We start from the raw sequence: 24,355 nt of genomic DNA on the forward strand, positions 1-24,355 counted from the left end.
GCAACTGAATTGTAATTTCTCAACTATATTGTTTTCTTCTTCTATTTTAGTATTTTTATCATTTTCTTCAGTTAAAATAATAGCTAGTTTTTAGATCATATCAGTTTCAGTCATCAGATCAATTTGTAAAAATATTGCTTTTTGTTTTTTATTTTTTAAAGTTTTTATGGTTCCTGGATGGATTTAAACATTTCCAAGAAGTCATAATGTGTTTTTGCCATTAAATATACCAGGAATAAAATGGATACACTCAAAAGAAGTGAGTAATTTTTCTATTAATATAATGTTCTTGTGGACTAGACTAAGAATGGTAGTATTTTATCCAGACAGATAGAAAAACACACACATGAAGTACTGTGTGTGTTGTGGATTAGACTAAGTGAGATCAAGGTATTGCAAACTGGTGAAATTGGCAAAAATCGAAGTTGTAGCTATCTTAATAGAACAGCAAATGGAGAATTTTTAAGGCAGCTGTAGTGTGCATGTGTAGTGTTCTACCCTACATTGTGGAAAATTCTGTGGTGAATATTGCAGTTTAACCACAATAGGATATCTCAGTCACAAATTGCATCCATGTGATTATGTTCAGTGGAAATCATTTGTCATTTCACTCATAGCTCATATGATGATCATGGCTCTGGCAAATTCCATGAACTGATGAAATCCATATTTACTTGAAAGGGGTAACATAGATAACTGTTGTGTTTGGTCTGGAAAAAATTCACATGTTTATCAACAGATTACCTTGCATCAACCAAAACGTAGTGTGATGAGGGTTCACAACAATCTTCACCATCATTGGACCATATTTTTTGAAGAAACACTGCATCTGGACCAGTGACATGTTCTGTCATTGCCACTAGGTATGGAGACATGCTGCAAACCTTTGTCACCCCTATACTTCAACAACCAAATTGTTCAGATAACTCAATCTTTATTCAAGATGATACATCTTCATATTGGCATCAATGTGCAAAGGTTATGCATCAGCACCACAAAGGAAAAAGTGATTATCTGATCATTTTCAACACAATCCCTTTTGAGTTTTGGTTATGGAAATATTTGTTTATGAAAGTGGTATTCCTAACTTAGCTGTCTTAAAAGACAGAATTTTGATATAAATGAGACAACCTCACTAAAGTCAAGTTATGTTCCACTATCAAATGTCTGCTTTAGAACATGGTAGATGAGGACATGTGCAATAGAACCATTAGTCTAATCTGATTTATTAGTTAGTTGAATATATGTGCAAATTGCATGTATAAAATTACCATATGTGATATTGTAATCTATGGAAAGTTACAACTTCTGGAATCTGTAATTGTAATACTAAATTGAAATGAAATCATTGCACTTTTCTGAACATGTTAAAGAGTTTATCAAAGAAATTCAGATATTTCTTTGACAAACTATCTAATATGCAGATTACAGCAACATTAGTGCTAAATTTTCCCTGATTAGAAGTTTTGGAACTAAACACTTTATTTGCAAAATCAAAATCCCACTGCCAGGAAAGTATGAATGCCAAATTTGGTTATACAGTATTCAGTGGTACACAGAGATCTAAGCATTTCCTGTTTAATGATAACCTTCCTATATATGAAATTGGAAAAGTCATTATTATTAACTTGTTATGAATTGAATTAGCATATTTTTAATATTGTATAACATTCATTTATATTTAATAAAAAATATTGGAAGAAAATTATTAGGATGTTATACACAATTTTTATAGTCTAAAATTCTTTTTCTAATATTTTATATTAATTGTTAAATTCCCTAATTGTATCAATAAATTAAATGATTCAAAATGTACATCAAAATGATAATTTTTTTCTTTTTATTTAAATATTTTACTTTGTTATTTATGATTGTATTTTTGGATAAATTATGTTAATTGGGGGTGGAAATCTTTTGTCCTGTGACAGTTCCAATTATATGTAAAATAAATAAATAATAGCTAGTTAAATTAGAAGTGCAATAAAATTAATTACTTTGACAACTAATTAATTTGTTTAATTGTAAATTGCTTAACTTTTATAAACAGTAAAGTTTCTAACCACTAGATTAAATTATAAAACATAAACAATTATAAATTTTTTTAATAATGAATGCTTAATTATTTCAGAACTATTCATACACCTTAATGAAGTATTAGAAAAGATGAGCAAACAGAATTCAGAATTCAGAGAGAATTATTTAGGAAAGAAAGAAAAGTTTAAAGTTTTGTCAGAAAAAGTGAATGATATTAATGCTGTTTTAAAAGAATTAGAAGAGATTGAAAACATGTTAAAACATATAGAAGAAGAGTTATCTTCACATAAAGACGGTATTGTAAAACTTTTATTTTTGTTTACATTTATCTTTTCATTCAAAAAGAATGATTTGTTAAATCATTTTATTTTTTATTCCATCAATTGATTGCAATATAGTCATGAGGCACAAATGCATTATGGATTATATGGGGGTGTATTTTTAATTGGTGTCAAAAATTCTAGGAGTGTATATTCTCATTGACTAAACATTAAAAAATTCATATAAACATGGATCTAGAAACAACTTGATTTATTAAAGATTTTTCAAGCATTTTATTTCAAATAGTCAATTCATATTGCTTTAATAATTGAGTTATATAAATATATTATATATGTTTTGTGTGTTTTGTTTTGTTGTGTGCAAACATCAGTTAGTTATGGAAGACATGCACTTCATTTATGGTCTTGCAGATGGGAATGCACTAAGAGCATGTGAACTGTATTTGGAAGGGAACTCCAACAGGTCCAAGAACACTCACAAATCCATCAGCATTTGTGAGAGAAGGGTTCATTTAAGTGAAAACCAAGAGAGGTACAAAATGCTGACCTTGAATAAATTTTGTAATGTGGACGAAAATCCATCAGACAATACAAAAAGAATTGCATTAACTCTTTAAGCACTGAAAATTACTTCTTCTGTAACTGCAGATGAAATTGTTTTAGCTCCTCAGGCTACAAGGGGAGTTTGTGTAGCAAAACCAGTCAAACAACTCTCCCTTCAACTGATTTTGTCTCGAATGGATTAAACTGATTTTGGACAATTTCTTGTTTAATGAGTTAAGGGATGGAGTTAGAAAATGTGATATGGATGATAGGGATACAGATGATTTTCATGGAGAATTTCATATTTGGAATATTCTTCATGCAAATCACCTATCATCTTTAATGGGTGCAAGGACTTAGAAACAGATTTTCTATCACAAAGAACATTCTGCCAATGCAATTCAATAATGAAAGAGTGCTATTGTCCTTAATTTCTTGGCATTCATCTTGTTCACTGATGAGTCTGGTTTTGCCATGATAAGGTTTTTAACCAACATAACAACATTAATTATAAAATTCCAAGGATTAATTCTGTTATTAAAACAATTTTGACCATACAAATATTAGTTGGAATATTAAAAAGGATTTGAACTGACCCAGAATTGTTTGTATGGTTAAAATTGTTTTAATAACATAACAACAATTGGAATGATGAGAACATTACATCATGCAATGTGACAGAACAAGCATTGACATCAGTTCAGTCTAAACATTAGAGTTGAAATCTTGAATGATCATTTGACAGACTCCTACTTTCTACCACCACATCTGACAGACGAAATTTATCTGCAGTTTCTTCAAAATGAATTGCACCATCTAATGGAAATGAATCGCTAAACATCATCTAACAAACATGGTTCATGCATGAAGATATCCCAACTCACTTAAAGTTCATCAGTTTTTGGATGGCCATTTCCCACAAAGATGGATTGGTCATGAGAATATATTGAATGGCCTTGCCTGATCATCAGATTCGAACCCATTGCATTTTTATCTTTGGGGACATTTAAAGTCTATTGTTAATATAATTCCTGTGCCTAATGTTGACGTTTTAAAACAGTATATAACAAACATTTTCTGTTTTATGTTTACATTGTTTTTCTTTGCTTCATTAAAATTTGTCTTGTTTAATTGCATTACTTGTTCTGTTGGCTTAATTTTTTGATATTATTAAAGAAAATTCCTCTAACACTAGAAACTAAGTGTTTCTAAAACCCATGTTTATATTAACTTTCTTTAATGTTTGGTTAATAGGAATATGCCCCTAGAATACCTGAGACCTTGTCACATGTTAAACACGTCAGACCTTGTGTATGCCAGCTCTGACATTTGTTGCAAAGCACAATGTCTGATTCAAATTATCAATGAAGATAAAAATATAAATTATGTCTACAGTCAAACTTTGTTTATGAACTTAATTTGTTCCTAAAAGTTGTTCAGAAACCAGTTTGTTCTCAAATTGAAACAAATTTTCCCATAAGAAACAATATAAAATGGATTACTCTGTTCCTAACCCCCAAAACAATCTTTTTTTTTTTTTTTTTTTTTTTACATTTTTAGCTGTATTTTATGCATAAATATGCCTACAAATGCAATATTATAATATCTATATTTATTGTATATATGTATTAAAAGCAAAATGTTCTATCACTACCAACTGAAACCGAAACTTACAATTTACAAAGAAGTGCCATAAATAGAGACTCAATTCTGACTGCCTGCATGAAATATAACTAAATCAATCAAGACAGACAAGTACTTTATCCACACTTTCTGAAATATTATTTTTTAATTGATTTGATTTTAGTTTTGATTTAATTAATTTAATCAAATCTTTTATTAACGTATTAAATAATTATTCCTGTTACATTAGGGACGCTACATAGAGTCACAACAAACAAAAAGAAACTTATAAGTTAGGATTGGACAATATAAAATTAAATAAAACTTTTCCCTGTTATATAAAGAATGTGATCAGCTGGCAAATAGACCCTATCATTGATTTCTACACTGATCTTGCAGGAGATAATATTTGGTAAAGAAATTATATAGTCTTACTTTCATAATGGGACCCATTTGAAATAGAACCTCATAAAATTCTTCCTTTGATTTGAAAAATGACAATGTAGAAATTCCAAATTGTATTCTAAGTTTTTCGCAGCCCAAACACGAACAAATCAGATGATAGACTGAAAATTGTTCTTTAAATATGGTTTGTGCAAATTATGTATGTAATGTCCAAATAATTCCTATCTACCAATATGTATGAACAGTTTAAGAGGTTTTACATGCATTTAAGACTAACCTTGTGTAGAATTTGGAACTTAGTAAAACTGCTAGATGGAGAAAAATTTAGATTATTTGCATACCATGGATGATATTTTGAATTTAGCAATTTATTCCTTTCCTCATCCAGTATTCTATTAAACATGTTTTCTACTAAGATAACAAATCCATAATTCCAGTCATCCTCCAAAAGATCAAATAAGACACGTGAAATCCCAAAACGAACTAATAAACTAAATTTATTAAACCAGTTAATATGATAGTTCTTTTTTACTTTATATAATCTCTTAAGCTCATCCAATATAGAATTAATATGGGGGTTATTACTATAAACAATTCTTTTATAAAATTTTATGATCCTGATCACCAAAAAAGGCTTTGTCTATGTGTGTCATGACACAGCATAACCAGGACCTGCTCTGTCCAAACAAAATAATTTTCTTATGTCGATCAATCAAATTTTCTCAAAGTGGATTAATAAAAGTAGAATAAAGTAAAACTAATCAAGTGTAATGCTATGCTACTATTGGATAATTAGAAGTAAAAATATTAAATAACTCAAATAAGGGTTACCAGTAGAAAACTTTGATATAATCTGTCCTAGACTGTCATCATCATGCTCAAGAATTATGATATTTTGGATTAAAGAATAGTTTTTTTTTTTATTAATTAAGCTGACAATCTGATTATCAAAGATGATGGCAAATAACTATGGTTTCAGTATAAGTTCGGTGATTTTTTTTTAATGTAAATGAGATAGGCAGAGTCAAGTATTGTAACATCATTTCATCTAGATATTTATACTCCATTATATAAGCAGAAGAGTAAAGTTTCTTGCAATGTGACAATAAGCAGTCAGCTAATTGTATGTGTAATGTAATATTCAGTTTTTTGAAACTAGCTTTTGGAGAAAGTAATTTTGAAGGGAAAAACATTATTATGCATCAATTAGATATATACAATAAGAACTTATTTTCCAATTTTCAAAACATAAACAGAAAGAAAACAATTCAAAATTAGAATTGTTTTCTTTCTGTTCATAATAGGTCTGTCTTTACATAATTTTTGTGAATTATATAAAACTTTGTTATTACTAAATAAAGTGAATGAAGCTTCAAAACAAGGATTTTAATTAAAAATAAGTAGCTATTATTATTTTAGTAATTGTAGAAACTGCTAGATCTGAACTCTAACTCAGGTCAATTTATTTTAGCAAATCCTGAAGTAGTGTACCAACTCTTTTAGATAGTTTATGTAAAAATAGGTTGCCTTTAATACATTTGCTACATAATTTTTTCCTCCATGAAACATGTATGCTACTTGTCAGAAGCTGTGCCTTTTAAATTGGTTTTTGAGCACAAAGATATTTATGATCACTTCAATTATAATAGGGTTTTCCCATGTTTAAATGTGATACATGACAGTTTATTATTACTCTTTAAATTTCACTCATCATTCATCATCTGTGGTTCACAGTAAAAATGTGTTTTCATTTTCATTTTTTATAGCAAAAATTAAAAAGAAAATACATATTTATATGCTGAATTTGGGCTATATTTAGGCTACAATTTTAATAAAGTTAACCAATTAGTCCTCTACTTTTTGGCTAAAAATTATGGCAGGAAAATTTGGACATGGTTATTGATTGTGATATTATATATGTTTAGTTTTATGATTTTATGTTACAAAATCAAAGTTGATGAATTGATAATCAAGTTTTTATTATGTAAATATATCAACAAAGTGGTGTTGCTTAATTTCTGAGTTCTTTCATGGTGGTATGTGAGAGAGAAATACATTACACCTTCATCCACTTGTGTCTTCAATTATTTGTGTTTATCTATAATTTGAAAATGCTAAATTAAGAGTTCATGTTAAATATGGATTACTTTAAATTATATCACTACAGTATAATGTAATCAATTTATTGATTTACAAATGAATAAAAGACAATGCAAAAGTGATAGTAAGTGCATGTAGTGCATAAGTGTAGTTGTCCAAATAAAACATAAATTGGGCCAACAGCAGTGTTGACATTATTACTTTATTAAATAGTAAATAGATAACAGAACCACCACTATAAATATATATACACACACCTTTTTGATGTCTTCTTCTGTTATTCATTTAGTGTGTTTAATGGTGAATCATCTAGTAAAATGTAATCTCCAAGCAGGCACATGTCATGGAGGAAGTGAGAGATGAATTTCATTGGGATGTTATGCCACATGCAGACATGTTAGGGAAAGCCTACTTTGAGTGCAGTATTGTCTTTAGGTGGTAGAGTTTCAAGGTAGATTTGAGCCCAAGGCAGATCTTGAAAGACCTGAAAATCCCATCTTGTCATCACAGTAGACATGATTGGTGATGAACGATTACAGAATGTATTTGTGAATGAGCTATTGGCACTATCCTCCAAACACTTGGGATATGCAAATATATGTTTGCAGTGGATATGGCTCCTGTCACATAAAAGAACAAATATCACAGCAGATAAGTTGGCAGATAAGTTGCTTAAAAGCTGCCAACATCAAGATCTATGGAGCTGTTGAGAAACTGTTTCACAAGCAACTGGCTTTTTTTCTATGTAGAGAGCATACATAAATTTAGAGTATTGAGACACCTGTCTAAATGGAGATGCTTTTTTGTAGACTGAATGAAATTAGCTCCATTATGTGTACAGTACATTCATCTACATATACATCATGGTATAATAAAGCACCATCAGTGTTAGTATATGTTTTATTTGGACAATGCATGTAGTATTTTAACTAATAAAGCATCAATTAACATCTGTTTTTGATCTTAATTTAAAATATAAAATGTCATTTTAAAAATTTACTTTTTCATTTGAAAGATTTAAATGCATCCTATTAAAAATTTTATCCTCTGAATGTCTATACCAATAAAATATTTTTGATTTTTGAATAGAAAAAGAAGACTTGTGGCTTTTTGGTGAAAATTTCACAATGGCCGACGTTCTACTTGCTATAATTTTACATCGTCTCGATTATCTCGGTCTATGGGAGAAATATTTCTCAAATGGAAAAAATCCCCATTTAGTAAAATATTACAATCGCGTAAAACAGAGGGATGCTTACAAAAAAGTGTTTTGTGGTACTCCGGCTCTGCTACAGTTGCTCTGTAATGAATCTACAAAAAAAGGTTTATTGGCGGCTACCGGAGTGGCAATTGCAATTGGAGTTGCTGCCACGGGAGTAATTATCTATCAAAAATTAAAGCGTATTTAATCAGATTCTCTAAATTTAAAGGGACCAAAACATCTATTCCAATAACCAAGTCTATAAAATATCTTATGCAATACTAAATTCTTAAAATTATCCGAGAATATAATTATCGACGATTTTAGTGTGGCGGTCCCGGTATAATTTTTATCATCTATAATGTTTTGGAATAATTTCTTTTTTAATTTATGAATTTGATTGTATTTTCAGATTTAAGAAAATTCATTAGGAATTTTCAAAAATGTTAAAAAGATTAAATAAATCTTGGTTTGACATCAATGAAAAATTATGCAAAATTCAAATTTCAGTAATGGTATTTTTTATATATATATAAATTACAGTTTAAAAGTTGTTTTATTAAATGTGTTGGCGTTTATAAAGTTTTTATGATTATTGGATGACTGTTTTATGAATTGAGAGAGTAAATATCAATGCCAAAAATGTTAATTTTCTTAAATGTTTTAATGTAATTTAGTTAAAATTTCCAAGATGAATGTCAAGAAATAATAAAATAAAAAGTACATTTATTCATGTTGTAAATTTAATTCTATGTTACAAATATATTGTATTGACTGTTTTGTAATTTTATAATACTCACACTTGTTTCTTGAGTATTGCAATAAAAGCACGATATCAAACCAAATTTTTTTGCTAATTTTTATTTTAAGAAAATATTTTTCTCTATGTACAATTATATAAAATTCTTTTCAGGATTTCTGCTTCAGTGGGATTACAAATTGCTTATTTCCACTTTTACAATATACCTTTGATACACTTACGGTCTGCCAATCCGAATAATCTTTAGTGAAAGAATGAAACACCATCTACAAAAACAAAAGATCAATTATAAAAGAAATTAGACTAATGAAAATAACTCTACTGTCAGCAATAATCTTTCTACTTTATCTCTGCATGGTACATAAAAAAAATTGAATATATCATGTTTCTAGCACTGACTATTGAGATGTGTTTGTGAAAACTAAACTTTCAAAATCCCTTGTAATTGACAAATGTGATATGTCAAATTTCATTAAAAATCGTTCTACCGGTAACGTTTTAGGAGTCTGATGATATTTGATCTTTTCTGATATATTCCAAAATGTGTATGATTTAGAATTACAGTAAAGTACCAATACAATTCAATATTTACTTTTCACAAATTTTCATTTGAAGTAATTCTATTTTCTTTCTAAAATATGCATGAGAATTAAAAAATACAAGTGGCAATATTTCTAAAGCATATTCTATTCTTAAATCTATTAATAATACAGTGATGTTACAATACGGTATTTAATAATCTACGTTTTGCTTTTCAATGAATACAGCAAAAATATTCCTAGAAACAACTGTTTGATTATTCTACATTTTTTTGGCAATAAAAATGATGTAAATGTCACTTATTTGCAGATGATTTACTAACAATTTTCACATTGAGTGAATCAAAAGACTACATTTTATTCTTGGAAGTCTGGTATAATAGTCTCTTCTTTACACAGGCATTAGTAAGTAATAACAAGTGTATACACACAGATAAAATTAACGTACTGGAAATATGTTAAAAGTTCATTTAAATATGTAGTTCTTATCAACTTTAAGACTTCTGAAAAATTACAATAAATTTTGTTGCATGTTATACATTTAAAACAATCTTCTTTTAACCTGTTAGACTGGCACCTTTGCCAATTCAGTCGTTCAGTGAACCCAAGTTCAAATCTGAATCATCAACCTGAGAAATTTTTATTGGATGGTCTGTTCTTGTATGTCTGATTCCTCCCTCACCACCTATTCCCATTACAGGATGGAGAAAAAGATTTTCCAGTGCCCAGCTCACAAAAAGCAAATGAAAAGTTTTTTTTTATTGTTACAAAATTTGACAGTTTTAAACTTTAGTAGCTATTAAGAATGAAGTAATAGACAATTTATTAATAAAGGACTTATTAGACCACAGTTCATTTGAAAGTTCACCAAGATTTTTTTATTAAACCAATATGTGCATTTTGGCTTCATCAATAACCTGACCCTTCATCAGTTGCTTTTTTTCTGTTAAAACATAAAGAACATTTTCAAAAATTTTTTTATAGATTATAATATATATTTAATACCAGAGCAGATGCAATTAATCAAACAATGTAGTAAAAAATAAAACATTCTGAATCAAGATAATGTATACAAATTAGAATGTTTCTCCTATATATATTCTTGGGGATATGTATGTACAGAGAGGATGTTACAAACAAGATTAAAAGAACATATACAATTCATTAAATATAATGTGAATTATGCTACAGCTAAACTCCCAAGAATGCAAGATTAATATAAACAAAAAACATCTTTCGTTAATAATTTTAGAAGAAAATTAAAAGTAAAAATATCACGTTGAAAGCAGTGCTTTTTTTGTCATATAACGCAATGGAACGGCATTCCACCACCTTTTTTCGATATATTTTAAAAGTTTTAAGAGAATTTTTGAAAATTTGATCCTCGTTGAATTGCAAAACTTTGGAATATATTATAAACATTTGTTTTAAATACGATTAATAAAAGTAATGTAATATATTTGTAGTATATTTTTAGTAATGAGATGAGCGTTCCACCACCTTTTTTTCCCCCAAAAAAAGCACTGGTTGAAAGTAAAAATGAAGGAATGAAATTACATAAAAATATGTGTCACCTGCTATTTAAAACTGGTGACTATAACATATAAATTGAATGTTGAATAAAATTTTGAAAATAAAGTATACATAGTAAGACAAAATTAAAATATTAAAAAAAATTTTTTAAATACAAAATTATTATAAATGTGATTGTTACTTATAATTGTTTAAAAATTGAATGTATATTGAAAGAACATTTTGATTTGAATGTTAAATTTATGTTTTAAACAGAAAAAAGCAGCTGATGAACCCAAAATGTACAGTACATGTTGGTTTAATAAAAAATCCTGGCCAACTTTCAAATTAAAGAACTGTGGTCTGAAGTAATAGAAAAATTAGTGGCTATTAAGAATATTAATAATAAAGAAAGACAAACAAGTAGTAATAATAGTTTAGATAATTTAGTTATTGAAAGTAAAAAAGTTTCTAGGACTAATTGCTCACTCTACCATAAGAACATATTTGATGATAATTTATTTTTTAGCTGATCAACAATATAATTTAAAGGGGCATAAATGACTAATAAATTATAGTTTTATCATCAAGTTATCTTTCTCTCTTTAATACCAGTTTATTACTGATGATAAAAATAGCAAACTAACATGGGATAGATATTCTGTAACTTAAGAACTGCAATAAATGATATCAATTATATATTTCGGTATCATTGTATTTTGTAAAATTTAAATTAAACCCATATTTTTATTTAGTTAATCAAATTCTATAAGTAAAAATATTTTTAATGTGTTTTTTTAAATGCTTTCAAATCCAACTCTTCTTCAGGAAAATAAGGAAAAACATTCTGAAACAAATTTCATTGCTACGGAGGGAAACATACAGGTAAAAAAAAAACTAGAAATAGTTATTATGAGTACAAGTGCACAAATTTTGGAAATACACAAAAATGTTATGTTTAAGATACTGATCAACTATAGTTAAGAACTAATATTGGCTAGTCACAACAACAATTGTGTAGGAAGATGGTCACAGTTTCTGCAAAGATGATTTTATATTTTACTTTACTTCTTTTAAAAATCCATAACATCTCAGCTATAGAGAAATTTTATTGGAAAGTTAATTACTCTAGTAATACAATATTCTTGTAAGAAACAAGATAATTCTGTAAAGTACTCAAGAATAGCTAAGAAAATACATAGGAAAATAAAACAGCCATTAAAAATCATTGGACTTCATTTTTAAATTAATGTCTCAATGCTTCTAGCAAGGTGATAAAACTGATTGGCAAGTAGAAAGTAAGAAAAATGAGCCATGAATGTCCTCTGCAGAATATGTCTAGATAGAGTAGATGGACTGATTATATTGCGTATCATTAACTGAAAGGCACATACTATAGGTATTGATAAATATTCTTTAGACAAACTCTTGAAGAATACTTCTTTACTGATTGAAGTAACAACAAAATACATCAATAAATTTTAAAATTTGTTTTTGCATTTATTGTAGGAATGGAAAAGGACTAAGTAGAAAACCAAAATATGTTTTCTTCCCTATAAACAGATTGTATTCTGTCCTCATTTGTTATTTTTGTCTTGTTATTTAAAGATTTGGCTAAATAATAATTAATTCATCAACAAAAGCTTCACTCTGCTGAAGATTTCCCAAATGGGCAGGGATCCAAAGGTATTTGGAGTCTTTCCAAAAGAAAAAAACACACAATCTCTTATCACAACCTAACAATAATAAATAGCAAGTGTAAAAGAATAAAAGGATTGTTCTATTTTTTAAGCTTGTTAGTATTACTGAGTTATTATTTCTAATTTATTAATTGTACTTGATAAAACTACATAAAATGTAACAATATTAGCAGTTATTTGAGAGAGGCATAAGTTTAATGTAAATTCAATTTTTATCATTCTCAAATTTTATTAAAATTTCTTATGATTTTAATATAGTTCCCACATTGTTGAATCAAAAATTAAATGTCTAATTTTTTTTTTAATTTGACAGAAAATAAGTTAAAAGTTTGTATACACAGATTATAGTTGTTACCCACCAGCTTTTGACTGTTATGAACAGCTACTAAAAGAATTGCACTTTTCTTGATTGACAAGATTTATAAAATATTCATAATGCAATATAATTCTAATCTTTGTACCCATTCCAAGTTATTCATTATTTTATTAATTTAAATATTAAAATGAAGTTTTGTTGACAAATATTCTACATTTTAGTATTTGATACATTCTGCTAAAGACCCAAAGAACTATGATGGGTAACAACATTCTTCTTAAAAGAAGCAGTATGTTTGTTTCTAAATATCTCATATACAGTCTAAACTTTTTGATTCTTAAATTTCCAAACACTTATTAGGAACCAAAAATTTACAAGTGTCTATATGGCTCACTAAAAAATATATGAAAAATGCTGTGTAATCTATTGAAATTTTTCTAAACATGATTGGAAATGATATTTTCAATACAAGTTTTTTGACCTTTTTTTATTAATATGAAAAATGGTAAATATCTTGTCATTTTGAATCGATATGCTGAAAATTCAGATATGATCATTTTTTTTTTTAAATTTCATATTAATTCATTTGGAATACTCTTCCTTAATTTGCTTATGATTGATAAGTTAAATATCAGATTAGTTAAAGACAACTTTATGTATGACTACTTTCTAAATAATTAAAATAAAAACTAAATTATAAAAATTACCTCTAAATCCACTAGAATTTCTAATAGTTTCTGTTCCATGTTTCCTAAACACCAAGCAATACTGACATGAAAGGAAGGATTCTATAAAAAGAAAATAAAACATTTATTAATATTTACTATATTATAAATATCAGTTAATTTCTTTATTAAATTTGTTTGATATTTAGTCAAATTAAATTAAATATAGTAGGCCTTACTTTAATGGACAAAAAATTTCTATCCTATAGAAAAAATTTAAAACCTTTTTTATTCATGAATAGAGAGAGCTTGCTGAAAGATTGGATCAAGGAGTCTTATCATTATAATATTCATTGAGTAATTTATACATTATAACAACATTTTAACACATCTTGTGCATTTTAAAAATATATATTAATAAACGACTTAAATATATTCAATTTAATGGACTTTTGGCAATAGCAGGCACTCCTTCCCTCAATTGTCCATTAAATCAAAGGCCTAATGTAGTATAAAAGTCTTATCCAAATAGGAAAAAGTTCCTTGTTTTAGAAGTTGATAGAAGTTTGTTTCTCTAATGAAATAAGAAAATTTGTTTTTCTCATTAGTTACAAAACTATTTAAATAACAAATTCTTATTAAATTCTACTAGACAGCATTTTTATTATTATTTTAATCTTAATATTTTAACATTAAAAGACAAATATTTACATTGTAATTTTAATACTAGTATACAACTTGGAAAAATCAAAATAAAATTAAAATATTTGATTACTTCAAATTTTAAAACTAAGAAAAATATTAAAAAGATAATATAAAAACAGATAATTGCTTTGCACAAATGGAGCAAAATCAATTGTCTATTGTAAAGAACTAGCCATGTATGACTTTATCCAGTATTTCACAAAGATATTTCATAAATGTGTTATAGTAAATTGCACAGAGAAGCTTGTAGGCAAAGCATCAAGAATAAAATTATGCAAAGTCAATGTGTCCTGCTGCGTCGTGACAAGTTTGTAATAGTGTACTGAATGTGTCAAAAGTTTCAATGAGTTAGAGAGGGGCGAGCTTGTAAATCTTAATTTTTTGTTTCCAACTTTGAACATGGGACCTCAAAGTCCCACTTAGAATTTAATCGAAACCTTCACAAGCTGAACGTAAAAATTATGGCATAGAATTGCTGAGGAACTTTTTGTTTAATTTAAATGATAGAGAATTTGTTGATTATTTTCTGCAGTTTTCAAAGACATATTTTACTTTTTCAGTTAAATCAAAAATAAATAAGATTTACCCAACAATGAGGATATTTGAAAAGATGGCAACAAAGGCTTCAGGTTGAGGAAGGCCATCAGGAGGTCTTCTTCTTTGTATAAATGAAAATTTAGGAGATGCAGTTCTGCTGAAGACAATGCAATATTTTGTTGTTACAAGACTGATTTTTGATCAAAAGAAATTTTGCAATTCTCAAAATCTAATTATTATTTTATATTATCTGCATATACCTGTTTTTTAATAACAAATTGGCTGATGTGGAAGATTTGATTTCTAGTTATTCTGTTTGATCATGATCTTCTATTATGTGATTCAAATGCCAGAATTGGCATTAAAATGGACAATATTTTTCATGAGAATATTATTTCGAATACACAATTATCAAAAGATTTCGTTATCAGTAAGTGGGGTGACCAGTTTATTGAATTGGTTAAAGCTTTAATTATAATTTATATATAATAAATGGTCATCACCCTCATGATTCCCCAGCTAATTTTACATACATATCCAAATTGGGAGTGTCAGTGATAGACTTATTAGTATTGAGTGAGGGTCAGATCAAGCATCTTGAGGATTTCTATGTTTCTGAGAACTACATGTCGGATCATCTTGTGGTAGTACTAGAATTATTGTTTGATAACACAAGGAAAAGTGATACTATTCAAAAAGAACAACAGGTAATGTTGACTTGGAAAGAAGAAAAAGTAAACTTGTTTTACTCAAGCAGTTAATAATTTGTTTACAACTGTAGAGCCTATTGACAATATAAATTAACTTCTTCATTAATTATTACTTTAATTTGGAAATCTGCTAGGCAATGTGGATTAGTGACAAAATTTGGAATAAAAAGCAGAGTTGATTTTGCATGGTTTGATAGAGACTGTAAAATTGCGAAAAAAGAGAAAAATAGGGCATTGCAGGAGTTTCGCAGATTAAATATATTGATTATAAAATTAGTTTTTGTTCACTATGTAGAACCAAGAAGAATAAATATTGGACTAATATAAGTAAACAGTTGCAAACTACAAGATCATCAAAAAACTTTTGGAAAATTATAAATGACGTGTATCTCAAGCAGACTGCAGAGAGTCAGATTTCTACTGACAAATGAATAAGTTTTTTGAAATTAAATTTTAATAACAGCAGTCTCAGTGACTTGCCGACTATGAATTATGATAATTCTTCTTCTCTTTTTCATGATCCTTTCTCATTTGACAAACTAAAAATTGCAATTCAAAGATTTGAAAAGGAGTTCATCTGGTACAGATGGAGTGAAAAATGAATTTATTCAATCATTGCCAAGAATGGTCTGCTTAGAAATTCTTAGTTTGTTTAATAAAATCAAAGAGGCAGTGGCTTTTCCAGAGATATGAAAGAAAGTTTTATTAAAAATGATTTACAAGAAGGGTGAAAGATCTAATCCATGTAATTATTGTCCAATAGCATTGTTGAACACGTTTAGAAAACTGTTTACTAGTTTATCATCAAATCAATTAATAAAATGGTTACATGAGCATAATGCTATCTCAATATTTCATTTCAGGCAGGAGGAAAATTTACAATACTTTCATTCTTAATGGTGTTATCAAGAAAAAGGAGGAAAATTTAGTCACTTTTTATTGACTTAAAAAAGGCATTTGATAATGTTAACCTCAATGTATTGTGGAGAAAACTTTATAATGGGGGATTCTCCAGATCCTTCATTATTTTGCTTAGGAATTTGTTTTCTACTACTAGTTATCAGAAAAAAGATACAGTTAATTCTACTTGCATAATATCTACTAGAGGTTTACCCCAGGGTAGAACCACTAAGCCCTTTGTTGTTTAATTTGTTTATAAATGATCTTCCAGAGATATTTCATTGTTCTGATCTTTCGGGATTTTAGCTAAATGTCATGGACAAGTTGCATTGTTTTCTATATGCAAATGATGTATTATTACTAGCAGACTCGAAGTCATCTTTACAGAAGAAATTTATATTATTATCTGATTATACAATAAGAAATAATCTCTTTATTAATTTTCAGAAAACAAAAGAGATTGGTGTTTCATAATAGAGAAGGACTTCATAAAACCGATAACATTTTTATTAAGAATATAGAAATTAATTTTGTTTCTCATTTTAAATATTTAGGACAGAATTTTTTAACTATCATTTGGATAAAATACAGAAAGATATACTACAGAAGATATGTAGTCATTTAGCAGTACAGACAAAAATGAAGAACTGTATTAAAGCAATATTTAAACTTTTTAATGCCTTGTAAAAGTCTAAATTGACATACTTAATTCCAGTTTGGAATCCGGATCTTATTGAGAAAATTGAGAAAGTGCAATTAAGACATTTAAAAAGATTATGTAAGCTCAAACGTTCAATGTCTGGCTCTGTTGTAAGATTGAAATTAGGGAGACTAGGGAGACCCCTGCTTAAAATTAATATCTTAAAAAATACTTTGTTTTGGTCAAAGATTTTTGATCTTTCTCATCACAATATCAAGATATAATTTATGTTTCAGTTCAGCAACATAATATTCATGAAATAAGTACAGGTTGGCAGACTGCCAATTACTTAAATTATAACATTAGATTTACTGTGAAAAGTTTGTTAACGCAATTACATCTTAATAAATACTGAATTATGCTGGGTGCTCAGTCAGTATATAGATATTTCTAAGGGGTATTTTTGCCCATATTGTATTACCGATCAGGATTGTATATTAGCACAGATTTTTGTGTCAGGCCCAGCCTTACATTTGTTAAAGAGAGAGATTCTTTCTGATGGTTTTTTAAAGAGTTATTTATATGATAGAAATATGTCAAAGACAATGTTATATAAATTGTTTACCTTTTTTGTTAAATATTTCTATTATTTGTGTTAATTGTATTATTTAAGTACAATTAAGAGACCATTATGTGGCTGTTTAATTTTTCTCCATTGTATGGGAGTACTTGTACTTGTATCAATAACTAATAAATAAAAATTGGTATGCTTCATGTTCTTGCCATCATCTATCAGTATATTGAGTATAAAAAAGAACAAGCTCAATCCTCACAACATACCAGTTAGTTACAAAACTATGCAGCTGGGCTTACATTAGTTGAAAGTGATTCAATCACACATGAATTTTGACCAATTAATTTCCATTTGGCATTATTGTAGATGCAAAATGATGCATCTTATAACAAATATACTATACACTTGCCTGCAAGGTTCTCCGCACAATCTTCTGGGGCATGTTTCTTTTCAGAAATACTGTTTATATCAATACATTAACATTAACATTAAATTAACAGCTGTTGATACCACTTTCATAACATTTGTATAATGCAGAATGATTTCCTGGATTGCATTGTTTGTGACAATAAGTTGTAAATTAACTGCTACAGTCAACAACAAAAGTAAATTTCAACTCCACACTAATGGATGTAGAGATGATGTCCAACAGTAGCAAATTTGATATAATGAATAACCCAGACCTTATCAATTGAATATCAATGTTAACTTTGAATAAAATTATTTGAAGTAATATTTCTTTCTAGTTTGTTAAAAACTTAGATTTAAAGAAATATATTAGGACAAATATATCAAATAAATTAATTTTTCTTTCCAGTAAATTCAAGTATATTGTATTCTTTTGAACATACACCTATTACTATACATGTGACTTTTCTAAAGTGAAAAATATTAATTTTGTTAGTTCAGTTATGTTGAAAGGAGATTATAATTAAGTCTGTTAACCTCAATGTAAGTGACCATCATATTAGTACAAAATTAAATACATATTAGCTATTAATATTACATTTCATGGATCAAACAACAGCACACCAGAAGTAATCATCAGGTGCTGCCATTATCATTGATTCCATCTCTACTTATTTTTTTTAAGTTCATTTTTGTTTGCTATAATCTTTTCCATTATTATATAGGTAATATTCATTTCAATTCTTTAAATTGGAAGATTCATATTTTTAAACAAAATATGTTTACCTTATAAAATGGAAGAAGCTTATAATCTTCAAGACACTTATCAACTTTCTGAACAATCTTGACCATATTATCAATTCCAGTGTGAACTTTGAATCCAAGAAATGTCCTATATATTGATTACATTAAAAAAAATCATTTTACTTGTTTAATTAAACTTATTTAGAGGAAATTAGTGCAAATTATTACCTTGTATTTTCTTCATTGGTGTACACTTCAACAGATTTCAACACCAATTTGAAGCTGTAACAAATTATCTAAATCAAAGTACATTCAAAACATTATTTTTTTACATTATTATTTAAAATATTTTTAAGACCCATTGTTCATTTCTCTATCAGATTATAAAAATTTTACTTCATAATTTGATAAAATTGAATAAAAGCAAGATCCAGTGGGAGAATCTCTATACTCACAAAACATGCTTTTATCCCATTTTGATCACACGAAACCTAACTAATATAAAAATGTAGTGAAAATATCAATTGAATCAATTATAAGTAAATAACATTTTTAAGTTAAACATGATAAATTTAGAATTACTTTAAATAATAATTCTAATTCTTTGATAATAATTTCAAATGATTTTTATAATAAAGTTAATTCAATACCAGTATGTATTTATCAAACTGATTTTCAATGATTCAATTAAAGGCTGAATCCAATGATGTCTGAGCTTCACTGTTCTTGATAAACTGATATGTAAATCTGATATTGCTTCCATTTTTATTCCATATTTTTCTGTAACTTTGAGCATTTCTTGTATTAGACTGTTATGTAATGGATATTTATCTAAAGTAAAAGAATATATGTAAATATTTTTAATATAAAATATAATTTATAAAAAATTTTTAACGTTGGAACAATTACATCCAATCATTCTTACATTTAATAAAGAAGTATGTTGCCCAAACGCCACGCTCATGAGGAAAAGATCTTATTCTTCCACAATGTTTTGTTTTTTCATCATCCATATTATCTTCAGAAATATCTTCAAACATTTTAATCACAGAAGAAGGAATAGGCAATGGACTAATTAAATACACAAAATAAGTTTTAGTATAAATCCAGTTAAATAGTTAATAGAATTATGTTTAAAATTGATACACATAAAATACAATTCATAAAAAAATTCAAATAAAATTTTTAAAATTATTTTAAATGTTTGACATCAAATAAATATTACTATCTCTACTCTATATAAATGTTACTACAAAAAGAAAGTATTAAACTACTTGATTGTGTAATGTATTGAAAACATTTGTTGCATTTCAAAAATTCTTTAATTCTATATTCACCAATAAATTTTCACCAAAGATAAGTATATCCCGAGATTTTAAGAACAGAAATTACTAATCCTGTCTTAATAACAAAAGAGATTGTCAGCCACATTTATTGAGATAATCACATAAAACAGTAGAATGTAAAATTATTAATCCAAGATATAAAATAGTGGTTAATTCTGTGATTTGTCTAATCCTGTTGTGAAATAGGTCTAAAAGTCTTTCCAGAAAATAACTTGAGGCTACTTGAGATTCATATCTTATGACCCAAAAACAAGACTGTCTGACAGTATTTAAAAACTCTTGTAAAATAAAATCAGCTTGAATTCGAAAACCACATTTTGCAATTTAACTGATAAACAGATAATGGAAAATTTTCATTGTTAATTTTGATTATTATTTTAATTTTCAATTAGATTAATTTTTTATTGGAATTAAAACAAAATTTTCTTAAAAAATAATTTATTCAACTACACTAATGCTAATCCAGCCATTACTTTCACAGAGGAGGTGCCAGATTAGTGAGAGTACCAGACTATAGTGTGTGTATGTAGGCCTAAAGTCAGTGAATGATATCTTCAGTACTGATTATTTTGGAGACAGGAGAACAAATAATACAGTACACAGAAACAGTTTGGTTTATTTCATTATGGCAACATAACGCATGGGCAATTTGCAGAGGGGAGATGCCTCTCCTGGGGGGACTTTAGATGGAAACTGGGAAACCGGCTTCTATTTAGATGCTACAAATGTGAATAAAACCCAGAAAACTCCACGCCACCGGCTTGTCAGCAAAACACGAACCCACGACCGACTACCAGCGTTTGGTGGTTTTATCCACTCGGCCATCGGCGGGCTTCCACAGAAACAAAACAGAAAAACAAGACATGCAACACAATTAATCACTGAAATAGAAACAAATGGACAATTACACCAGGATATCCCAGATTATCAAGAAGCCAGATTATTAAGAGCCAGATTAGCAAGAGTGTATCGTATGTAAATTTGTACACAGTGTTTTTTAACAATTGATTTAAAGCATCGTGTCGGCAAAACGCTGCCTAATTAGCCATAATAATCGGACTTTTCTTTAGTCTTTGCCGATAAGTGTTGTTAGAATATATGGCCGGCTTGCCGGGCTGCCTGTTAAACACACAATAGGCTTAGTGGAGAGAGCGGCACAACTCCCCGGAAGTAGCAGTCAAAAGGTGGCAATCGTGTAGAAATACCCATATTCGTGGGGATGTTTGGAAATAGAAAAAATGGGGTGTGACTATGTTGGGGACACGGACATGTGTTTTACGTGAATACATGTACGTTAATGAGTAATATTTTCTTTGAGCATATTATATGTATATCATAATCATTCCTTAACAGTAAGACGTCCTTCGGATCTCCATGTTTTATTTATGATGGCAACATTTTTTACGTTCCCAGCACTGCTTCACTCTATCATATGGTGTTTATGGGTATCATTTTGGATTGCTCTTGAGAAGCCCTTTCCAACCATATACGATTTTTATATTTTGATTTGGCTTTTCGACAAGTATAGGTTGACATTGTATTAAGTTTTCTTAATTTTTAACTTTAACACCATATACATTCACTATAACTATTCCACACTCATGTTTTGTGTATGCAATCGATAAATATTGATGAGAGTTGTAAATTGAAACTGAAACAAGCGTCATAGCTTCTCCAAGTCAAAATATATACTAAATGGAAAGTATGTGATGTGACAAAACGACCTCAAAATGGCGGCGCTTCCCCCTCCGCCGCGCGCAATGAGTCACAATCCCCACTCAATGTAATGAATTCTTTGATCCTTTAACTATCGAGTGGTGTAATTAAATTTTGGATGTAGATGATAGATATGTAGCTGCAATGCCAAACTGTATCCTCTGATTTTATCATCAGTTTTCTGAATTGCCTCCCACTATGGAAACAAATTTAAAGACGTATTCACGTCAAAAAGCATAGTCATGAGACCCATAGAGTAATTTTCGGGGGGGCTATGTCTCGTGAAGAGTCACTTGAAGTATGATTCCTTTGTCTTTTTTGTTCGTATGAGTATGCTTCACAGCCGTCAAGGTCCCAAATGTATCATTTGGAGCTTGAATTGAGCCCAAGCAATAGCGAGCACTAAAGTGCATGACAAGGCAAATGATAGCAAGCCCTGACAACCAGGAGCATGGAGAATAGGCAGTATAATGATACATGTTAAAAACTGAAGGCAAATATTTGGTAAAGGGTCTCATGTACAGGTATGATTCCTTTGACTTTTTCGCTCATATAAGGGATGTCTACAATTCTCATTCAGAGCTTGAATCTTACCTTTACAGCATTATTTGAGAAGATGCATTTTTAAATGCAGTTTAGATTTTAAATATTAAAATATGAATGATGAAATGAAATAACACGACATATTCATTTTGGTTAATGTTACCTATGGTTCCAAGATGGCGGCTTGTCAGGGAACAGTGCGTCCCCACTGTTCCCTGTCTTCTGATTGCTGGGATCGGAGACGAGCCGCCATCTTGGAACCATAGGTAACATTAACCTTTATTTTATAAACAACAAACACTTTTTTACAGCTTACCTTTGAGAGATTTCATTTTCCAATTTTGTTTTCTCTTTCTTATCGAATACGGTTTTCGAAGCTTCATCGTCTGAAGAATTGCAATCATAATCAACTAATGAATATTTATTTTTATTCTTCGCTGCAGCAATCATCTTCCAAACAGACCATTCATCCCGACGAAAAACATACTCCAGCGCCCTCTCATTTCTTCTCTGTTCGCCCTCTGTGACGTAGTTTCGTTATCGATTCGATTGCATTCTTTCCATTTTAAAATAAATCAAAAATAAAGTATAATTATTATTTTAATGAGATTATTCGAAAAATAAAGTAAAGTGTACGTTATTTTAAATTTATTGTTTAACAATTTTTTTTTTTTTTACTCTTTCCGCCCTGTGGGCACCAAAAGGGCTTATTTTAGCAAGCCCATTATCAAGGTCCTAGAATATACCTTCTACGATCTTGGCCCATTATGGGTTCGGCCAGGCCCATAATGGGGTGGCCGGGTGATGAAGAACGGGTCCGACATATCCGGACGGACCACATCCCGAAAAATTTCTGAGGATTTATCGACCCGTCTGAATTCGAATCCGTGTCCCCAGAGCGGTAGGCTGCCACCTTGACCGCTCGACCATCCGGCCGTCCTAGGTGGAGGGGGTGGGAGATAAAAGGGGTCGTGTGTATCTCCAGTAGCATGTTAAGCCCCGAATGTAAAGGTCACGAAATTTTGATAAGAATAAAAATTTTCTATTATGCTACGTACTTATGGGCATCAACGTTTTCAGCATTGCCGATTATAAAATCAAAATGTCGGCCAACTCTGAAAAAATTGAAGATGCCTTTCGTCCTGCAATATCAAATATTCAGCCAAGATATAATTTTTTATGTAAATATTAACAAGCACATCCGTCTCATTAGTTTGCTGTTTTTGTCTTTAATAAATTATAATAAACGGTAAAATAATATTATATCGAAGAATTGCTTCGGAATAAATTGTTTTATGATTTATTATCAGTGTTTTATTTGTATACGTATTTTATATATCTATATACCGGGGATCGCGAATGGAAAAAGTTTAAAAGTTCTGGTCTACCGTAACATGTTACTCTATATTTGCTTATATTGTAAAAATGAATGAACTATGTTATGAAAAAAAAAAAATGTTTTTAAAATACACCTTTTTAAAAATTTTCCACACGGGCCTGATTAAAAGTAATGCTTCTAACGAAGACTTCCAGTCTTTAGATCCTAATTACAAATGAACTTTATATTAATATTTGACTTAAAATACAATTGTTAGTATATAAGTTTGTAATTTGTTGCGAATAAGTAAAAACGCTGGCATTTCATTTCTCGGATTTATACTTTTTCATTTTGGTTTTGTATTATTAAATTTAAGTGTGGAAACATTCGAAATCTTATTTGTTATAAGAATGGATTTCGAAAACAAAAGAAAAATTTTAAATCTACGACAAAACTCATATTTCTTCTTTGAAACCGTGTTTTGTTGATTGTTGGACTATGAACCCAAAGTTGAGTTTTAATTAAACACTTGGCT

General features: G+C 28.8%; 2 protein-coding genes across 2 annotated transcripts in view; one reads left to right on the plus strand and one right to left on the minus strand.

The window, feature by feature from the left end:
* Positions 1-9,032, plus strand: part of Gdap1 (ganglioside induced differentiation associated protein 1) — a 42,826-nt gene extending 33,794 nt beyond the window's left edge. The window contains exons 4-5 of the mRNA XM_067280849.1: positions 2,129-2,329; positions 8,076-9,032. Coding sequence (XP_067136950.1) covers positions 2,129-2,329; positions 8,076-8,395 — 521 coding nt within the window. The 3' untranslated portion in view covers positions 8,396-9,032. The remainder of the gene's footprint in view (positions 1-2,128; positions 2,330-8,075) is intronic.
* LOC136983953 (U6 snRNA phosphodiesterase 1) lies at positions 9,033-23,001 on the minus strand. The gene is made up of 7 exons (XM_067280850.1): positions 22,819-23,001; positions 19,823-19,968; positions 19,548-19,728; positions 19,126-19,179; positions 18,940-19,045; positions 13,722-13,802; positions 9,033-9,213 (listed from the first exon to the last, which is right to left on the minus strand). Exons 1-7 carry the CDS (start codon positions 22,950-22,952, stop codon positions 9,097-9,099), a joined length of 819 nt encoding a protein of 272 aa, XP_067136951.1. The 5' UTR covers positions 22,953-23,001; the 3' UTR covers positions 9,033-9,096.
* Positions 23,002-24,355: the final 1,354 nt, after the last annotated feature.

The sequence above is a fragment of the Centruroides vittatus genome, unplaced genomic scaffold, assembly GCF_030686945.1.
Source record: "Centruroides vittatus isolate TY-2023 unplaced genomic scaffold, ASM3068694v2 contig_898, whole genome shotgun sequence".
NCBI classification, from domain to species: domain Eukaryota; kingdom Metazoa; phylum Arthropoda; class Arachnida; order Scorpiones; family Buthidae; genus Centruroides; species Centruroides vittatus.

Coding starts and splice junctions, on each gene's coding strand:
- LOC136983953 (XM_067280850.1), bottom strand. CDS start 22,952: ATGATTGCTGCAGCGAAGAATAAAAATAAATATTCATTAGTTGATTAT. Junction 19,180..19,547: donor AGTTTGATAAATACATACTG/GTATTGAATTAA, acceptor AATTTGTTACAG/CTTCAAATTGGTGTTGAAAT. Junction 9,214..13,721: donor AAATTCTAGTGGATTTAGAG/GTAATTTTTATA, acceptor TTGTTTTTGTAG/ATGGTGTTTCATTCTTTCAC.